We start from the raw sequence: 14,395 nt of genomic DNA, 5'->3' as shown, positions 1-14,395 counted from the left end.
TATCCATCAAGTATTCTGATGTATAAGAGGAGCTAACTGAATCTCTAGTTCTTGAGATGGTTTTCAACTGTAGCTCTCAAAATCTCTTATGCTAAAAACATGGACACAGCACTAATGAAAAAAATATATATTCTCTTTGACCACTTTCTAAAACAGCCATGGGTTTTAAAGTTAATGTTAGTTAATTTTAAAGGATTTACCTTGTAATAAATAGCTTTCCAATTTAACTTGGACAGAAAATCCTTTCAGAACTTTGCAAATGTAAACTCTTCCAATTCATAATGTGTATTTGTTTCTAAATTTACAAAAGGTGTGCACCAATAATCACTTTTAAGACCCCATATGGTTAAAACATATTAATTTGAGGCTTTTTTACATTGCCAGTGATAAACTTCCATCTTTGAAGACCCTGGAATAATGAATGTTATGTTGTCCTCAGCATAGTAGTTTGTCAAACACGATGCTCAGATGGAGACATAACAGTGCTTGTGTGTATCTACCCAAGAATAAGCACCACTGAACTCCTTGGGAATTATTGGCAGCATTTTACTTTTAGTGTTTTACTTGTTGCATGTACTACTCAATGTATCTACTCAACTTTTCTGTATTCGGAAAACTGCTGCCGATTGCTGATTTTTCTTTTTAGAACTCAAGAGATGGAGTACCTCTAAAAATATTTTATTCACTCACTTTGGCAAGTTCGGTGATGCATTCACAAGACTTTTCCTCCACCGCCGTGGGTCTACATCCATCCATTCTTCTTGTTTTGCTTGTCTCGGATTTTGGTTCGGAGAAATGAGTGCCTAATGCAATTTTCTAGAAGGATAGCAGTGACAGAAGTAAGTGCCGAGGTTATTCAAGTTGAGGGTTTAAAATAGAAATGAGATAGCCTTAAAAATCCTTGACAGAAACCCAATATGAGGTTGAAACTCCAGCAGCTACATAGAATAACAGAGTTGGAAGGGACTTTGGCGGTCTAGTCCAACCCCTGCTCAAGCAGGCAACTCTATACCATTTCAAGCAGATGGTTGTCCAGTCTCTTCTTAAAACATCCAGTGTTGGAGCATTCATTGCTTCTGGAGGCAGGTAGTTCCACTGGTTAATTGTTCTAACTCCTCAGTTCCAGGTTGCTTCTCTCTTTGGTTAGTTTCCATCGTTGCTTCTTGTCCTGCCTTCAGGTGCTTTGGAGAATAGCTTGACTCCCTCTTCTTTGGGGCAGCCCCTGAGATACTGGAACACTGCTATCATCTCCTCCCTCATCCTTCTCTTCATAAAACCCAATTCCAGCAACCGTTCCTTATATGTTTTGGCCTCCAGTCCCCTGATCATCTTTGTTGCTCTTCTCTGCACTTAGAGAAAAGGCCAGTCCGTGTAAAAAGCCATTTTACCACAGAAAATGGTTTCCTTCTTTCTCCATTTTGGTATTTCCAAAACTCTGCAGAGGCAGAAAGTCTTCACCATGCCCTGCTGGAAGATCAGGGATTTTTTTAAAAAAAAAAATCAGTGGCAACGTTGGGAGGGAGTTATGAAGAACGTAAATCATTTCTCCAACTCTGAGGGGAAAAAATAATCAGCTTTGTTAGGTAACACATCCTAGCCAAAGCAGAGAATACAGAACAAACGTTAGCCTGATTTAACCTCCCCCTCAACAGAATTACTAGGCAAAGATACTGAATTAATCATAACAGGAGGGAGACAAAGGAATATGAGCATTAGACAATTTAGAAAAGCAATTTTGTTCCATACTTTCTGGATGACCCTTAGGATTTCAACTGCCCCATTTCTCTGAATATATATTTAGTAAAGAAATATTGATACCGGTGCTCCCAATGAGAGATGTAGTCATTTAAAAATGGTGTAATCTCCAGTTCAGTGTCACTTGAAGAAAAACAAATGTCTGCCCAGGTTATCATTGTTTTTATTATTTCATGAAGCATTACATCCAGTCTAAGCTCCAAATCTTGGCTTCAGACACAGCTTCTGAATCGTGGCTACCGTAATTATTAATTTTTTATTATTAGTTATTAAATTTGTATGCCTCCCATTAGCAGTTCGAGGCAACTCTGGGCAGCTCTGAATAATTCTAGAATAAAGTACGGGAAATCTAAACTGAAACCTAAAGAACGAAAATAATTATGAAAGATCAGACCACGGGCAGAACATTTCACAAAGATATTGGTCTTCTAATCACTAAAACATTTGATTAAGCTTGAAAAATCTTCACCTAATTTCTAAAACTAGAAGTGGGTCTGCTAAAGGTGGCTCCACTGGCAGCGATTTCTAGAATTCTTTATTGGTCAAGTGTGATTGGACACACACAAGGAATTTATCTCTGGTGCATAAGCTCTGTGTACATGCAAGCAACAAGTGATAATCATAATCATAAAATACAAATTGTAAATTATAGGTATAATATTCAGTGACAGTCATGAGATACTAAAGGCCTGGAGACCAAAACGTATGAAGAATGGCTGCGGAACCTGGAATTGGCTAGTCTAAAGAAAAGGAGAAACAGGGGAGACATGATAGCAGTGTTCCAGTATCTGAGGGACTGCCACAAGGCAGAGGGGGTCACGTTCACCAGATCATCAGAGGAAAGGACGAGAAACAATGGTTGGAAACTGGTCAAGGAGAGAAGCAACCTGGAATTAAGGAGAAACTTCCTGACAGTGAGGACAATCAACCAGTGGAACAGCTTTGCCTTCAGAAATCGTGGGTGCTCCATCACTGGAGATTTTTAAAAAGATAGTCACTTGTCTGAGATGGTATAGGTTCTTCTGCTTGAGCAGGGGGCTGGACTAGAAGACCTCCAAGATCTTATTCTATTCTATTCTATTCTATTCTATTCTATTCTATTCTATTCTATTCTATTCTATTCTATTCTATTCTATTCTATTCTATTCTACAATCTGTCTATTCTATTCTATTCTACAATCTGTCTATTCTATTCTATTCTATTCTATTCTATTCTATTCTATTCTATTCTACAATCTGTCTATTCTATTCTATTCTAAAGCAATCAACATAAATCACAATAGGATACTAAATAAAAGCAATCAACATAAATCATGAGGTATAACAAGTTATAGTCATAAGAATCTAAAGAAATAGGACAGATGAGAAGGTAAGTAAGTAATTCAGCCCTTCTAGGTTGTTTGACAACAGAGAATGAGATGGCTGGATGGAGTCACTGAAGCAGTAGGTGTGAACTTAAATGGACTCCAGAAGATGGTAGGGGACAGGAAGACCTGGAGGAACGTTGTCCATGGGGTCACGATGGGTCGGACACGACTTCGCAATTAACAACAACAACAACAACAAAGTTGTTTGACATCCCAGGGCATAGACAGCGTTGTGGGAATTAGTTGTTTAACAGGATGATAGTGATAGGGAGAAACTATCTTTGTGTCTGGTTGTTTCTTACTCCACAATAACAGAGTTGGAAGGGACCTTGAAGGTCTTCTAGTCCAGGGGTCCCCAATCCCCGGTCCATGGACCAGTACCGGGTCACGGCATGCCAGCAACTGGTCCACACAAACAAGCAAAGCCCCATCCACGGGATGCAGGCAGCACACAAAACCACGTACCCTCCGGTCCATGGAACCGGTCCCTGGTGCCCAAAAGGTTGGGGACCTCTGTTCTAGTCCAACCCCTGCTGAAGCAGGAAACCCTCTACCATTTCAGACAAATGGTTGTCCAGACTCTTTTTAAACACTTCCAGTCGTGGGGCATCCCCAACTTCTGAAGGCAACCAACCAGATAACCCTCTGCCAATTTTTTTGCATGGGAATCTGCACCAACACCAAGGTTAAAAGAGATTCTGAAGGCTTCTTTCTGTTGCAGGTCTTAGAAATAGCTAAGACAGGATTAGAAATAACTCCTCACAGCGGGAATGGATTAGCAGTGAAACAGACTGCCTGCTCAAGAGGAAGGAAATTTGTCTCTTTCCTGTCTCAGTAATGCCTACCAAGTGAAAAGCAGCATATATCCATTTACAAAGAGAGTAGCTTTTAAACAAAAGGTAAAGTGGATGGACTCTAATGACGTGTGAAGTCAGCGGACACCTCAGGCCCACTTAGGCAGCCACTGGAATCCCACATGGGCAAGGAAACAAGAAAAAGCAATATGACAAAATGGACTACTTATCACAAAAGCTCTAAGAAAGGGGGTTAATCCTGGAGAGGCTACTCAATTTGGTGCTTAGCCGAGAAAACAACGGTGCATTTGGGCTCCAAAGTGGGAGGAAGAGTATTCTGAGTCTTCTCAGGTAAGGATCCGATCTTTCCTGCTCTTCATTACAAAGCTGCAGCTGGCACTAGTTCCAATCAATATCATTAAAGGGTGAGTCACGGCAGCCTTGACTTGCTCTTCAGACTAACTCCAATAACAGTGGCCCAGAGCTGTAGAAGAAGCCACTGCAAATTATCAGCTACTCTGCTCTCTTCACCTACACAGCTTCTTCCACCTCCTCTTCCCAATAAGCCAATTAAAATTAGCATCGGAGTACACAGCGAGAAGCCCTTTCTAAACAGCTATAATTGATCGGGAGGCACAGAACAACCTGAATATCATTTGGTTTGGAGTTGTGGTTTCCCTCCCCCCCACACCCGAAGCGCTTGTGTGCAAACTAGGAACTCAGTGAACTCTGGCGCTAAGGTGCAACTTGATTAGAGCCACAGACTTAACTCGGTTTTTAGACCTGACCTTGTGGCTAGCTCCTGGGGAGGAAAGCTATGGCAAATCTAGACAGCATACTAAAAAGCAGAGACATCACCCTGCCAACAAAAGTGCGTATAGTCAAGGCCATGATATTCGCAGTTGCAATGTATGGCTGTGAAAGTTGGACCATAAGAAAGGCTGAGCGACAAAGAATTCAAGCCTTTGAACTCTGATGCTGGAGAAGACTCCTGCGAGTCCCCTGGACTGCAAGGCGATCCAACCGGTCAGTCCTGGAGGAGATCAACCCCGACTGCTCTTTAGAAGGCCAGATCCTGAAGTTGAATCTCAAGTACTTTGGCCAAATAATGAGGCTCACTGGAGAAAAGGCTAATGCTGGGAAAGATTGAGGGCAAGAGAAGAAAGGGAGGTGGCTGGATGGAGTCCCTGAAGCAGGAGGCGTGAGCTTAAATGGACTCCAGAAGATGGTAGGGGACAGGAAGGCCTGAAGGAACGTTGTCCATGGGGTCACGATGGGTCGGACATGACTTCGCAACTAACGACAACTGTGGCTAGCATAGGTCCACTTCTTCTACCTCACCACAGCTCTTGGGACTTCTCCAAATGACGTATACCTCTGTGGCTGGGATGGAAAAGGAATATGCCCACTCCACAGAGGAAAAGCAGCCCGGGAGCGTAGTTTTGCAAACTGTGTGTCTGGCTGTATGGCTGTTGGGTCATCTCCAATGACAGATCCATTTCATCAAAGATGTGAGTGGTTATGAGAGCAAGGCTTCTGCCTTGCAACTGCTTAGCCTTTCCAAGGGAGAGACTTCTTCTGTCAAACTTACTGAGTAGCTGTTGCTCTGAGGGGATGACTTGGCATCCTATAATTAGGAGACAGTTTCAGAATTGTTCCTGAGGCCTACACCATCGCCCAGTGGTGTGTAGCCATAGCAACAATGGTTGCCTGGATTCCTCCTGCAGCGCTCTCCAATTTGAACCCTTTAGGGGGTTCTTCCTGATGCGGTGTTTCCCCCCAAGGCGATTGCTGACTTGGTGACAGCAGCAGCGAGAAAATGCTTGATGCAAGAGAAGAGGCCAGGGGACACCAAGTGAGGGAAAAAAAGCATTCCTAACTCTCTTTTGTCATCACACCCAAGTAAGTGATGTGAAAACCCCACTGGTTCCTCCAACTAGGCATGCAGCACTTAGGGATGCTAAGATGGCAACTCTCAACTACGCAACATTTGGCAGGGAGAAATGGCAGAGAATGGCTGCCAGGATGTGCTAAGGGCCACCGCTACATTTGCATGGAAGGCTTGTAAACATAGACAACTACACACCTTTGACTTAATGTTGAAGACTAGCCTGTTAGGTACAAGCAACAAGAATCATTCCATAAACAGGCACAAATAGTTTATTGCTGACCACCTATATTACAAGAATCTTGCCAGACTGTCTGCCTTCTCTCGGGAAATGACAAATATAGACCTAAGGCAGTGGTGGCGAACCTATGGCACGGGTGCCAGAGGCAGCACTCAGAGCCCTCTCTGTGAGCAAGTGTGCCGCCGCCCCAGTCCTAGGCCTTCAGCTGGGTTTTATAAAATCTTTTCGCTTTAGGCCTCCGCCGCCATGTACAAAAAAAAGAGGTTCAATCAATCAGTCAATTTCAACTTCTTATGGGAAAAAAAAGATCTTGCAAAGTTGGAATTGATTGATTGAACTTTTTAGTCCCACCCAGTTTGCCGTTACCACTGCAGCCACACCCACCCAATGGGCCACACCCACCCGGCACCTGAAGATGCATAAGTGGGTTTTTGGTTGCAGTTTGGGCACTCAGTCTCTAAAAGGTTCGCCATCACTGACCTAAGGTTTGACCTCAGATATTTGCTCCCTTAAACCAATTCTAAGCTGGTGGTTCCATCACGTAGCCAGATATACCAGACTGAACTTTCTAGCCTTAGTACTAGGCAAAGGTTTGGCTAGTCAGGCTTCTGTTGTGAAACACACACTGTCCTTGTATCTGGGAAAAAAAAGGACATTCGTACCGAGGCCTACAAAGGTTGTTGAACTATATCTCCCAGAGCCTGGCACGATCAGTCTTTCTAGCTAAGGTAGCTGAAAGTTGTATTCCCCAGCAATGTCAGGGAGACAGGGATGCATTGTGCCCCCATATCTTGGGGACATCTGGAATCAAATTTGAAAGCACTTCCCAGCACACATCACACTGGCAAGGATTTCATTTCTCTTAAAGAATAATGTTAAGCTCAATTTTACGGTATGGGGACACAGTGCATTCCTGTCGCCCTGACATTGTTGAGAAATACAACTTTCAGCCACTCTAACTAGCAAGACTGATCGTGCCAGACATTGGGAGATATAGTTCAACCACCCTTGTAGGCGTCAGGGTATGCCTGTTCATTTTTCCCAGGCGTAGTTGAAGCTATGTCAAATCAAGAAATATATCTCCATGTTTCCAAATCAAGATTAGGGAATCAGATCACAACTTGCTCAACATTTAGGAGTACAGTTTGGTTTATTGCCAAGGAATATTTTTACTAAAAAAAAAGTAAGTAGGTTTGAAGAAAGGTTATGAAATTATAGGGAAAGGCAGCTAATAGTAAATAATTCACAGATCTTGTCCAGTGAAATATGCCAGCTTATTTACATTACCACTAACCATCATAGCTATTGATGATCAAAGGAGCAACTTGTACTTTCAGCTTTGTTTATAATTTTTTAAAAAAATGTAATTCAGGGTATGAAACTCTGTTGCCTGCATGTACAAGAGCAAATCTTTATTATGGATTTAGACATAACTTAATAAAAACACCGCCGGTTAAAATAAAAACAGTAAGCTATGATGTCAAAGAGCAGCATAGTCCTCCGTTGTATACTTTTTCACAAAAGACCTCGGATTGTAGATTTCCACACACTGATTATTTCAGATCCTAAAAAACATGTGGCCCAGATATAGGCATATACTGTGCACCGTTGATTAGAACTTGATCCAAGAACTTGACACAACCACACACGTTTGTATATCTATGATACAATGTGTTTTAGACAATCTCAACACTCACTGAATTCACAAACGGTTGTGAACGATGGTGCAATTGTCCCCGTCGCCCTAAAGTTTGGGAAGAAGAATGGGATCAGAATGAAATTTTAGCCAATAAAGCACGGTACTCACCGCACAAAATCCAATCTCTCTCTTGACAACTGTTTTGGGGTTTGTTTGTTTTTTGGCAAACTTAAATTCCAACTGCTTGTTAGTGTGCCTTCGGTGCACAGCCCACATGACAGGATACAGAACCTTTGAATCACATCTTCATTTGCTAGGAAACTTCAGGGACGGGAAAGGAGAACTAAAAGATTTTATGCCATGGTTAATTAAAACCCCTTTCAGACTTAGCCTGGAGAATTCCCTGCGTTGGCAAGCAGCCTGCTAAAACAGTTTGGGCCAAGAAAAACAGAGGACTTTCCCCAACTTATGTTAAACCAAGAATGTGTAATTCAGGAAATCGAAAAGTGATTAAACCAGAACAGAATAAATATACGAGTTTGGTTTGTTTGTTTTTTTTTTAACTTAAAACTATATAGATATATATTTACATAGCCAACTCTATGATACAATAAAATCAGATAAAAATCACAAAAGGTCATATATTTTTTTGTCTTAAATTTTGCTTTTTTCAAATATATATATATAAAACCCCAGGATTTACTGCTACTGTAGGAAATTCAGAGATCAGTCTGTGCTGAAAATTAATTAACATGGAAATAGAAAAAAAAAACAAAAAACCCAAAACCCACCCTTGCTTACAGCAAACATATAACAAGGTAAGACAATTTCACTCCAATAAGCCTGAAATAATTTCTTCAGGTTGATTAACCGTATTTTATATATCTGGATAAAAATACACTTTATTCAATAGCATTTCCCCTGATCATCTGTCAATCTGCCCTTTACTAAACTTTATTCTGAGCAGTAAAAAGGAAAGCATGTTCTAAATTGATGACAAAAGTGATATACAGGGAGTCCTTGACTTACAACCATTCATTTAGTGACTGAAGTTACAACAACACTGAAAAAAGTGACTTACACCGAGTCCTCCTAGTTATGATTGTAGTCTTGGGAACATGGCAACTGGCATGTATTTTACGAAGGCTGCAGCATCCTGGGTCACCAGGTGTGTGACCTTCCCAGGTAACTGCTGACAAGGAAAGTCAACTGGAAAAGCCGGATTCGCTTAATGACATTACTCAGTTAACAACCGAGCAGCTTAGCATCTGTGGCAAAAAAAGGTCATAAAACTGGGTGTGATTCGCTTAATGGCTGCATCTCTTAGCAACGGAAACTCCAGTCCTAATTGCAGTTGCAAGTCAAAGGCTCCCCGTAATAACGTCTAAACATTTAGGATCATCTTAAAATCTTCCCGTCTTTGCGAATTACCAGGAAGTGATGTAGTACTTCCTTAAGCTAATACGTTGCATATGAAAACGCAATTTTAAAATATACAAAAAAAAAAAAAGATGGAAGTGGTTGCTTTTCCCAGGATTCGGACTGCACTGTCGCTCCCGAAGGCAACTTACTCCAGACAAATTGTGCGGGATTGAGAATTCAGCGTGCACCTTATTTCTCCCGACAATCCTATCATCTTGGATAACCTATGGCTAAATAAAATTATTGCTAACCAGTATTGGAAAATCAGGTAAGTCATCCATTCATGGGTCTAAATCATAGAAGCCACCCAGCAATTTGAATTGAGTCAAGCTAAAGGGTAATACGGATCATCTGATATTTCACTGATATTTCTAGACATACACATAGTCCTGGACTTACAGCAGTTTGTTTAGTGACCATTCACTGGAAAAAGTGATTTATGACCCTTTTTCAGACTTACGACCGCTGCAGCATCCCCTGGGTCACGCCATCAAAATTCAGATGCTTGGCAAACGACTCATATTATGACGGTTGCAGCGTCCTGGGGTCACATGATCTCCTTTTATGACCTTCTGACAAGCAGAGTCAATGATTCATTCACAATTGTTTCACTTAGCGACATAAATTTTGCGCTCAGTTGCGGTCGTAAGTCAAGGACTACCTGTATTTCTAAGAATCTGTGCTCCTTTGATTTCTCTGCTTGTACAGAAAATCTGGCTTACTCTCCTTAAAACAAGGGAAGGTTGTATATTACCCCAAACAAGGAACAATCTAAAGAATAAGGAAAAAGAAATGCAGATATACACATATAAACATTTTTTTTTCAATTATTAGGCACCTTGTTTTTAAAAGCTGTTTTCCGATCAGCCTGGCCTGATCACAAGAATATGTCAAACTATAAAATGATTCTGTGATCTATGAGGATATAAGCGGCTTAGAATCTCGTTTCCCCTCTACAGACTGTTGTTATTATTAGCTTCATATTCCTAATGCTCTTTATCTGATGCCTTAAAGTGCCATTTCTCACCTATGAGATCTTATTACTCCTGAATAGGTCATAAATATTTAAGCCAACTTTATAAATAATCTGAACCCAGACTGCAAGCCCGTCAAAGCAAATCAATGTGACAAACACCACTCTCTTAAAGAAAAAAGTCCTGTGTTCCCATTATAAATCCAGATACCTAATAACGATAGAAAGCCTATGATGGCTGAGACAATTGATGGGAAAGTTTTTTTTTTAATGAAACAATTTTTTAAAAACTTCCTTCGCCTTCAGCAGAACTTTATTTATAATTGCTTTCAAAGGAACATGCCTAGCTGACATTTCCAAAGGGGGGGGGAAGCATTGGGTTCAAACACCTCCAGAAAAGTGCTTTCAATACAGGTTGTTTCAAGGAGAACTGGGAAATCCAAAGTCACTGTGGGCTTTTGCAAAAAAGGACTTTGATGTCTTCTGCAGAACGAGTTCTTCTAGCAAGAATGGAAGTCAACAAGGATGGAAGCCCAAATGTGAAAGAGCCAAATTTCTGTCTTCTTCATATTGGAAATGAGGAAGCAGGACTATCACACTTGACTCGCATCTTAAAGATGTTAAGATATACATCTTTAGAATGAAGATGTATCAACCGCTTCAGAGCAATGGAAGCATTCCATGCTTATGGCATCCCATGCAGGCGTGCATGTACAAAATGATCCCAGTAGGATTCAAAGGCAACTTTAACAAGATGGAAGCCATAAAACCAAAGGAGATTTGACTGACCTAGAATGTGCTTGACTGACCTGAATGTGCTTGGTCAGTCTAATGTTCTAGGTCAGGGGTAAGGAACCTTGGCTCTTTTATGACTTGTGGACTTCAATACCCAGAATTCCTGAACCAGCCATGCTGACTCGGGAATTCTGGGAGTTGAAGTCCACAAGTCATAGAAGAGCCAAGGTTCCCTACCCCTGACCTAGAACATTAGACTGACCAAGCACATTCAGGGACCCTCTGATCTCTGTATCAAGAGCACAAGAGCTAATTTCATAGAGATGGCGGTATGAAGGATGGACTTAATCGTTTAGGACTGTGGATTCATATATACGACCAAAATCAGGACAATACTTCAAAATCCCTCTAAGCAGCACAGACATCTTTGCATATTTCTTAGTTTGAGGCTGGACTCCACCTTGGGATTCTGTTTTCTTCTCTCCTTTTTGTAAGATGAAGAACTTTTTTGAACACATGAAGAAATCTACTTCTTTTTCATTCCACTATGAGCAATATCAGCCCCTACTCATTTGGATTTACGGAGCAAGGTTTGCAAACACAAAAGCAAAAGCTTCAAATAGGTTGGCATCTTCCCTTTGGACTTCCTTTCTTACGATGGTCATCTAGGACAGGGGTCCCAACCCCTGGTGCATGGACTGGAACTGATCCATGGCATGCAAACCAGTGAAGCCCCATCCGCGAGATGCAGGCAGCACGGAAAACCACACCCTCTCCGGTCCGTGGAAAAACCTCTCTCCAAGGAACCAGTCCCTGGTGCCCAAAAGGTTGGGGACCTCTGATCTACGACAATGCAGATCTATGCTTAATTGCAAGGATACTGTCTGATTTTGCTGATGATAGGACTAGGTTTTAAGGATGCCTGGATGAAACCTAGCTCTAGAATCTGAATAGAATCAGTTTATTCTTTGCTTATTATTCACCATAGCTATCAAATCCTACTTGTTTATACTATTAGGTTTTAAGGATGCCTGGATGAAACCTAGCTCTAGAATCTGAATAGAATCAGTTTATTCTTTGCTCATTATTCACCATAGCCATCAAATCTTACATGTTTATACTATTAGGTTTTAAGGATGCCTGGATGAAACCTAGCTCTAGAATCTGAACAGAATCAATTTATTCTTTGCTCATTATTCACCATAGCCATCAAATCCTACATGTTTATACTATTAGGTTTAAAGGATGCCTGGATGAAACCTAGCTCTAGAATCTGAAAAGAATCAATTTATTCTTTGCTCATTATTCACCATAGCCATCAAATCCTACATGTTTATACTATTAGGTTTAAAGGATGCCTGGATGAAACCTAGCTCTAGAATCTGAACAGAATCAATTTATTCTTTGCTCATTATTCACCATAGCCATCAAATCCTACATGTTTATACTATTAGGTTTTAAGGATGCCTGGATGAAACCTAGCTCTAGAATCTGAACAGAATCAATTTATTCTTTGCTCATTATTCACCATAGCCATCAAATCCTACTTGTTTATACTATTAGGTTTTAAGGATGCCTGGATGAAACCTAGCTCTAGAATCTGAATAGAATCAGTTTATTCTTTGCTCATTATTCACCATAGCCATCAAATCCTACATGTTTACACTATTATACCTAGAAATGTTCAAGTCTCATATCTTCTCACCGCGTTTATTAGGCCACCACATAAAACCCAATATATTTTTTTTAAAATAAAACCTCATCCAGAATTAGGGTAGTACTTTGAACCAATGCTCAATTTTCCACCTTATTTTACCTGGCTCCTATCATTTTGTTGCTGTGATGTTTATTCTATATTGTAGATTGTCGTGAGTAAATCTACTTGTTACAAGCCCAGGCAGCTCATGAGTGTTTTAAAATAAATGCATCTATGCTGAATACAAACATTCTGCTCCAACCTCTTGTGATAGACAGTGGCTAACGGGCTACTCCTATAGGGCACGTTTTGGTCCCACCCTCATTATTTTGGGGGATGTGTTAAAAGACGCCCAATTTTTCTACACTGTAATAGCTAACATATTATCCACAGTTTTAGAAAAAACTCACCAAGGGCATCATAACGTGCACGTTCGTTCTGCCAAAAGTGACAGGGGAACCTTCCCTTAATATGCTGCAATCTAAAAAAAAAGGGGTGGGGTGGGGTTAAGTGCACATTGAACATGGCAAATCCTCTAGGAAAAGGCATCACAGGTATTTCAAGGAGGCGGAGGAGAAAGAGAAGAAAAGAAGAAGGAGGAGGAGGAAGAGGAGGAGAAGGAGAAGAGGAGGAGAAGGAGAAGAAGGGGGAGCTATGTGGTTGCTCCTAAAATCTCTGTTCCATCTTCGCTGCTGCCTGCACCATAAAATGAGGCATACATGGGCAGCAGCTGAGCATTTTGGAAATGCTACAGTTGCAGCAGGCCTTAAATCAAAATCTCCATACAACACCCACTGCAACTGCAACTGCAACTTTACATTAAGGTAAACTGAGGTTCAGATCTCCCGAGACAAGAGAACTCCACCCCTCCCACCCCCCGTTTGCTTACAAACTCCGAATGGGCTAGAAGAGTAAGATCTAAAAAAAAAGTTGTCATCTCTTTCTTAAAGAAAGGAAGGAAGAAGCAAGGAGCAATTTTTAGAACAGAAAAAAAAGAAGTTGAAAAAAAAAAAGTCTTTAGCCTCTATGTACAAATCACATTGTAAGGAAGAACACCCATCTTTTCACTTTTTTGTAGAAACATATACCTAGGCTTAAAACACACATATATACACACACACACATACACACGCCAAATATTTTGGGGTGGGGGAAAGTTGCTGTCCCCTAATTGTCGACACTCAGCTTGGAGAGTCCTTGCCGAAAATCTTGCAGTTCATCTATCTTTCCGTCTAGGACATCTAAAAAAGTCTGCAGCTCTGTCTTCAGGTTGTTCTGCCGATGTTTGCTCTCTTCTACTTCCGTCCTTAAAGCTTTAACTTTCTCTTCAAGATCTTTATTCCTTTTCTCAGCCACCTGGCAAAACAGAAAGAAAGTTTGAAGGAACCCCTCAGATATTGGAACTCAGCTATCCTGTCTCCCTTAGTCCTTCTTTTCATTAGACTAGACCAGGGGTGGGCAACCGTGGCTCTTTTATGACTTGTGGACTTCAACTCCCAGAATTCCTGAGTCAGCATGGCTGCTTCAGGAATTCTGGGAGTTGAAGTCCAGGAGTCATAAAAGAGCCAAGGTTGTCTACCCCTGGACTAGACATACCCAATTCCTGTTAACTGCTCTTCGTATGTTATATAGTGGTATATCATGCTATTGATGATTGAACAAGACATTACCTTGTGAGTTTCGCCATTTGTGTGATTTCCAGTCAAATCATAAATGGGAAGAATGGCTTATATGTATAAATAAGATGAACATATTGTAGCTATATCTTCTTGTAGAGAGGAAGAATTTGTAGAGAGGAGGAATCTGTAACCCCTTAGATCAGGGGTCTTCAAACTTGGCCCTTTTATGACTTGTGGACTTCAATTCCCAGAATTCCTCAGCCAGG

The 14,395-nt window shown here is 41.0% G+C and overlaps 1 protein-coding gene across 4 annotated transcripts in view; it reads right to left on the bottom strand.

Moving 5' to 3' along the window:
• Window positions 1–1,236: 1,236 nt before the first annotated feature.
• The window catches only part of HOMER2 (homer scaffold protein 2), a 68,145-nt gene continuing 54,986 nt past the window's right edge, over window positions 1,237–14,395 (bottom strand). For 2 of the 4 annotated variants that reach the window (XM_039358821.1, XM_039358820.1), the window contains one exon: window positions 11,003–13,866. In XM_039358821.1, the coding sequence (XP_039214755.1) occupies window positions 13,678–13,866 (189 nt within the window). In that variant the 3' untranslated portion in view covers window positions 11,003–13,677. Of the gene's footprint in view, window positions 1,554–7,427; window positions 7,790–11,002; window positions 13,867–14,395 lie in introns of those variants that run through there. The other 2 variants (XR_005558598.1, XR_005558597.1) reach the window with 2 other exon arrangements.

Source organism: Crotalus tigris, unplaced genomic scaffold (assembly GCF_016545835.1).
Source record: "Crotalus tigris isolate CLP2741 ecotype Arizona unplaced genomic scaffold, ASM1654583v1 scf7180000019068.10715455, whole genome shotgun sequence".
NCBI classification, from domain to species: Eukaryota; Metazoa; Chordata; class Lepidosauria; order Squamata; family Viperidae; genus Crotalus; species Crotalus tigris.
This window is presented reverse-complemented; position numbering and strand designations above follow the sequence as displayed.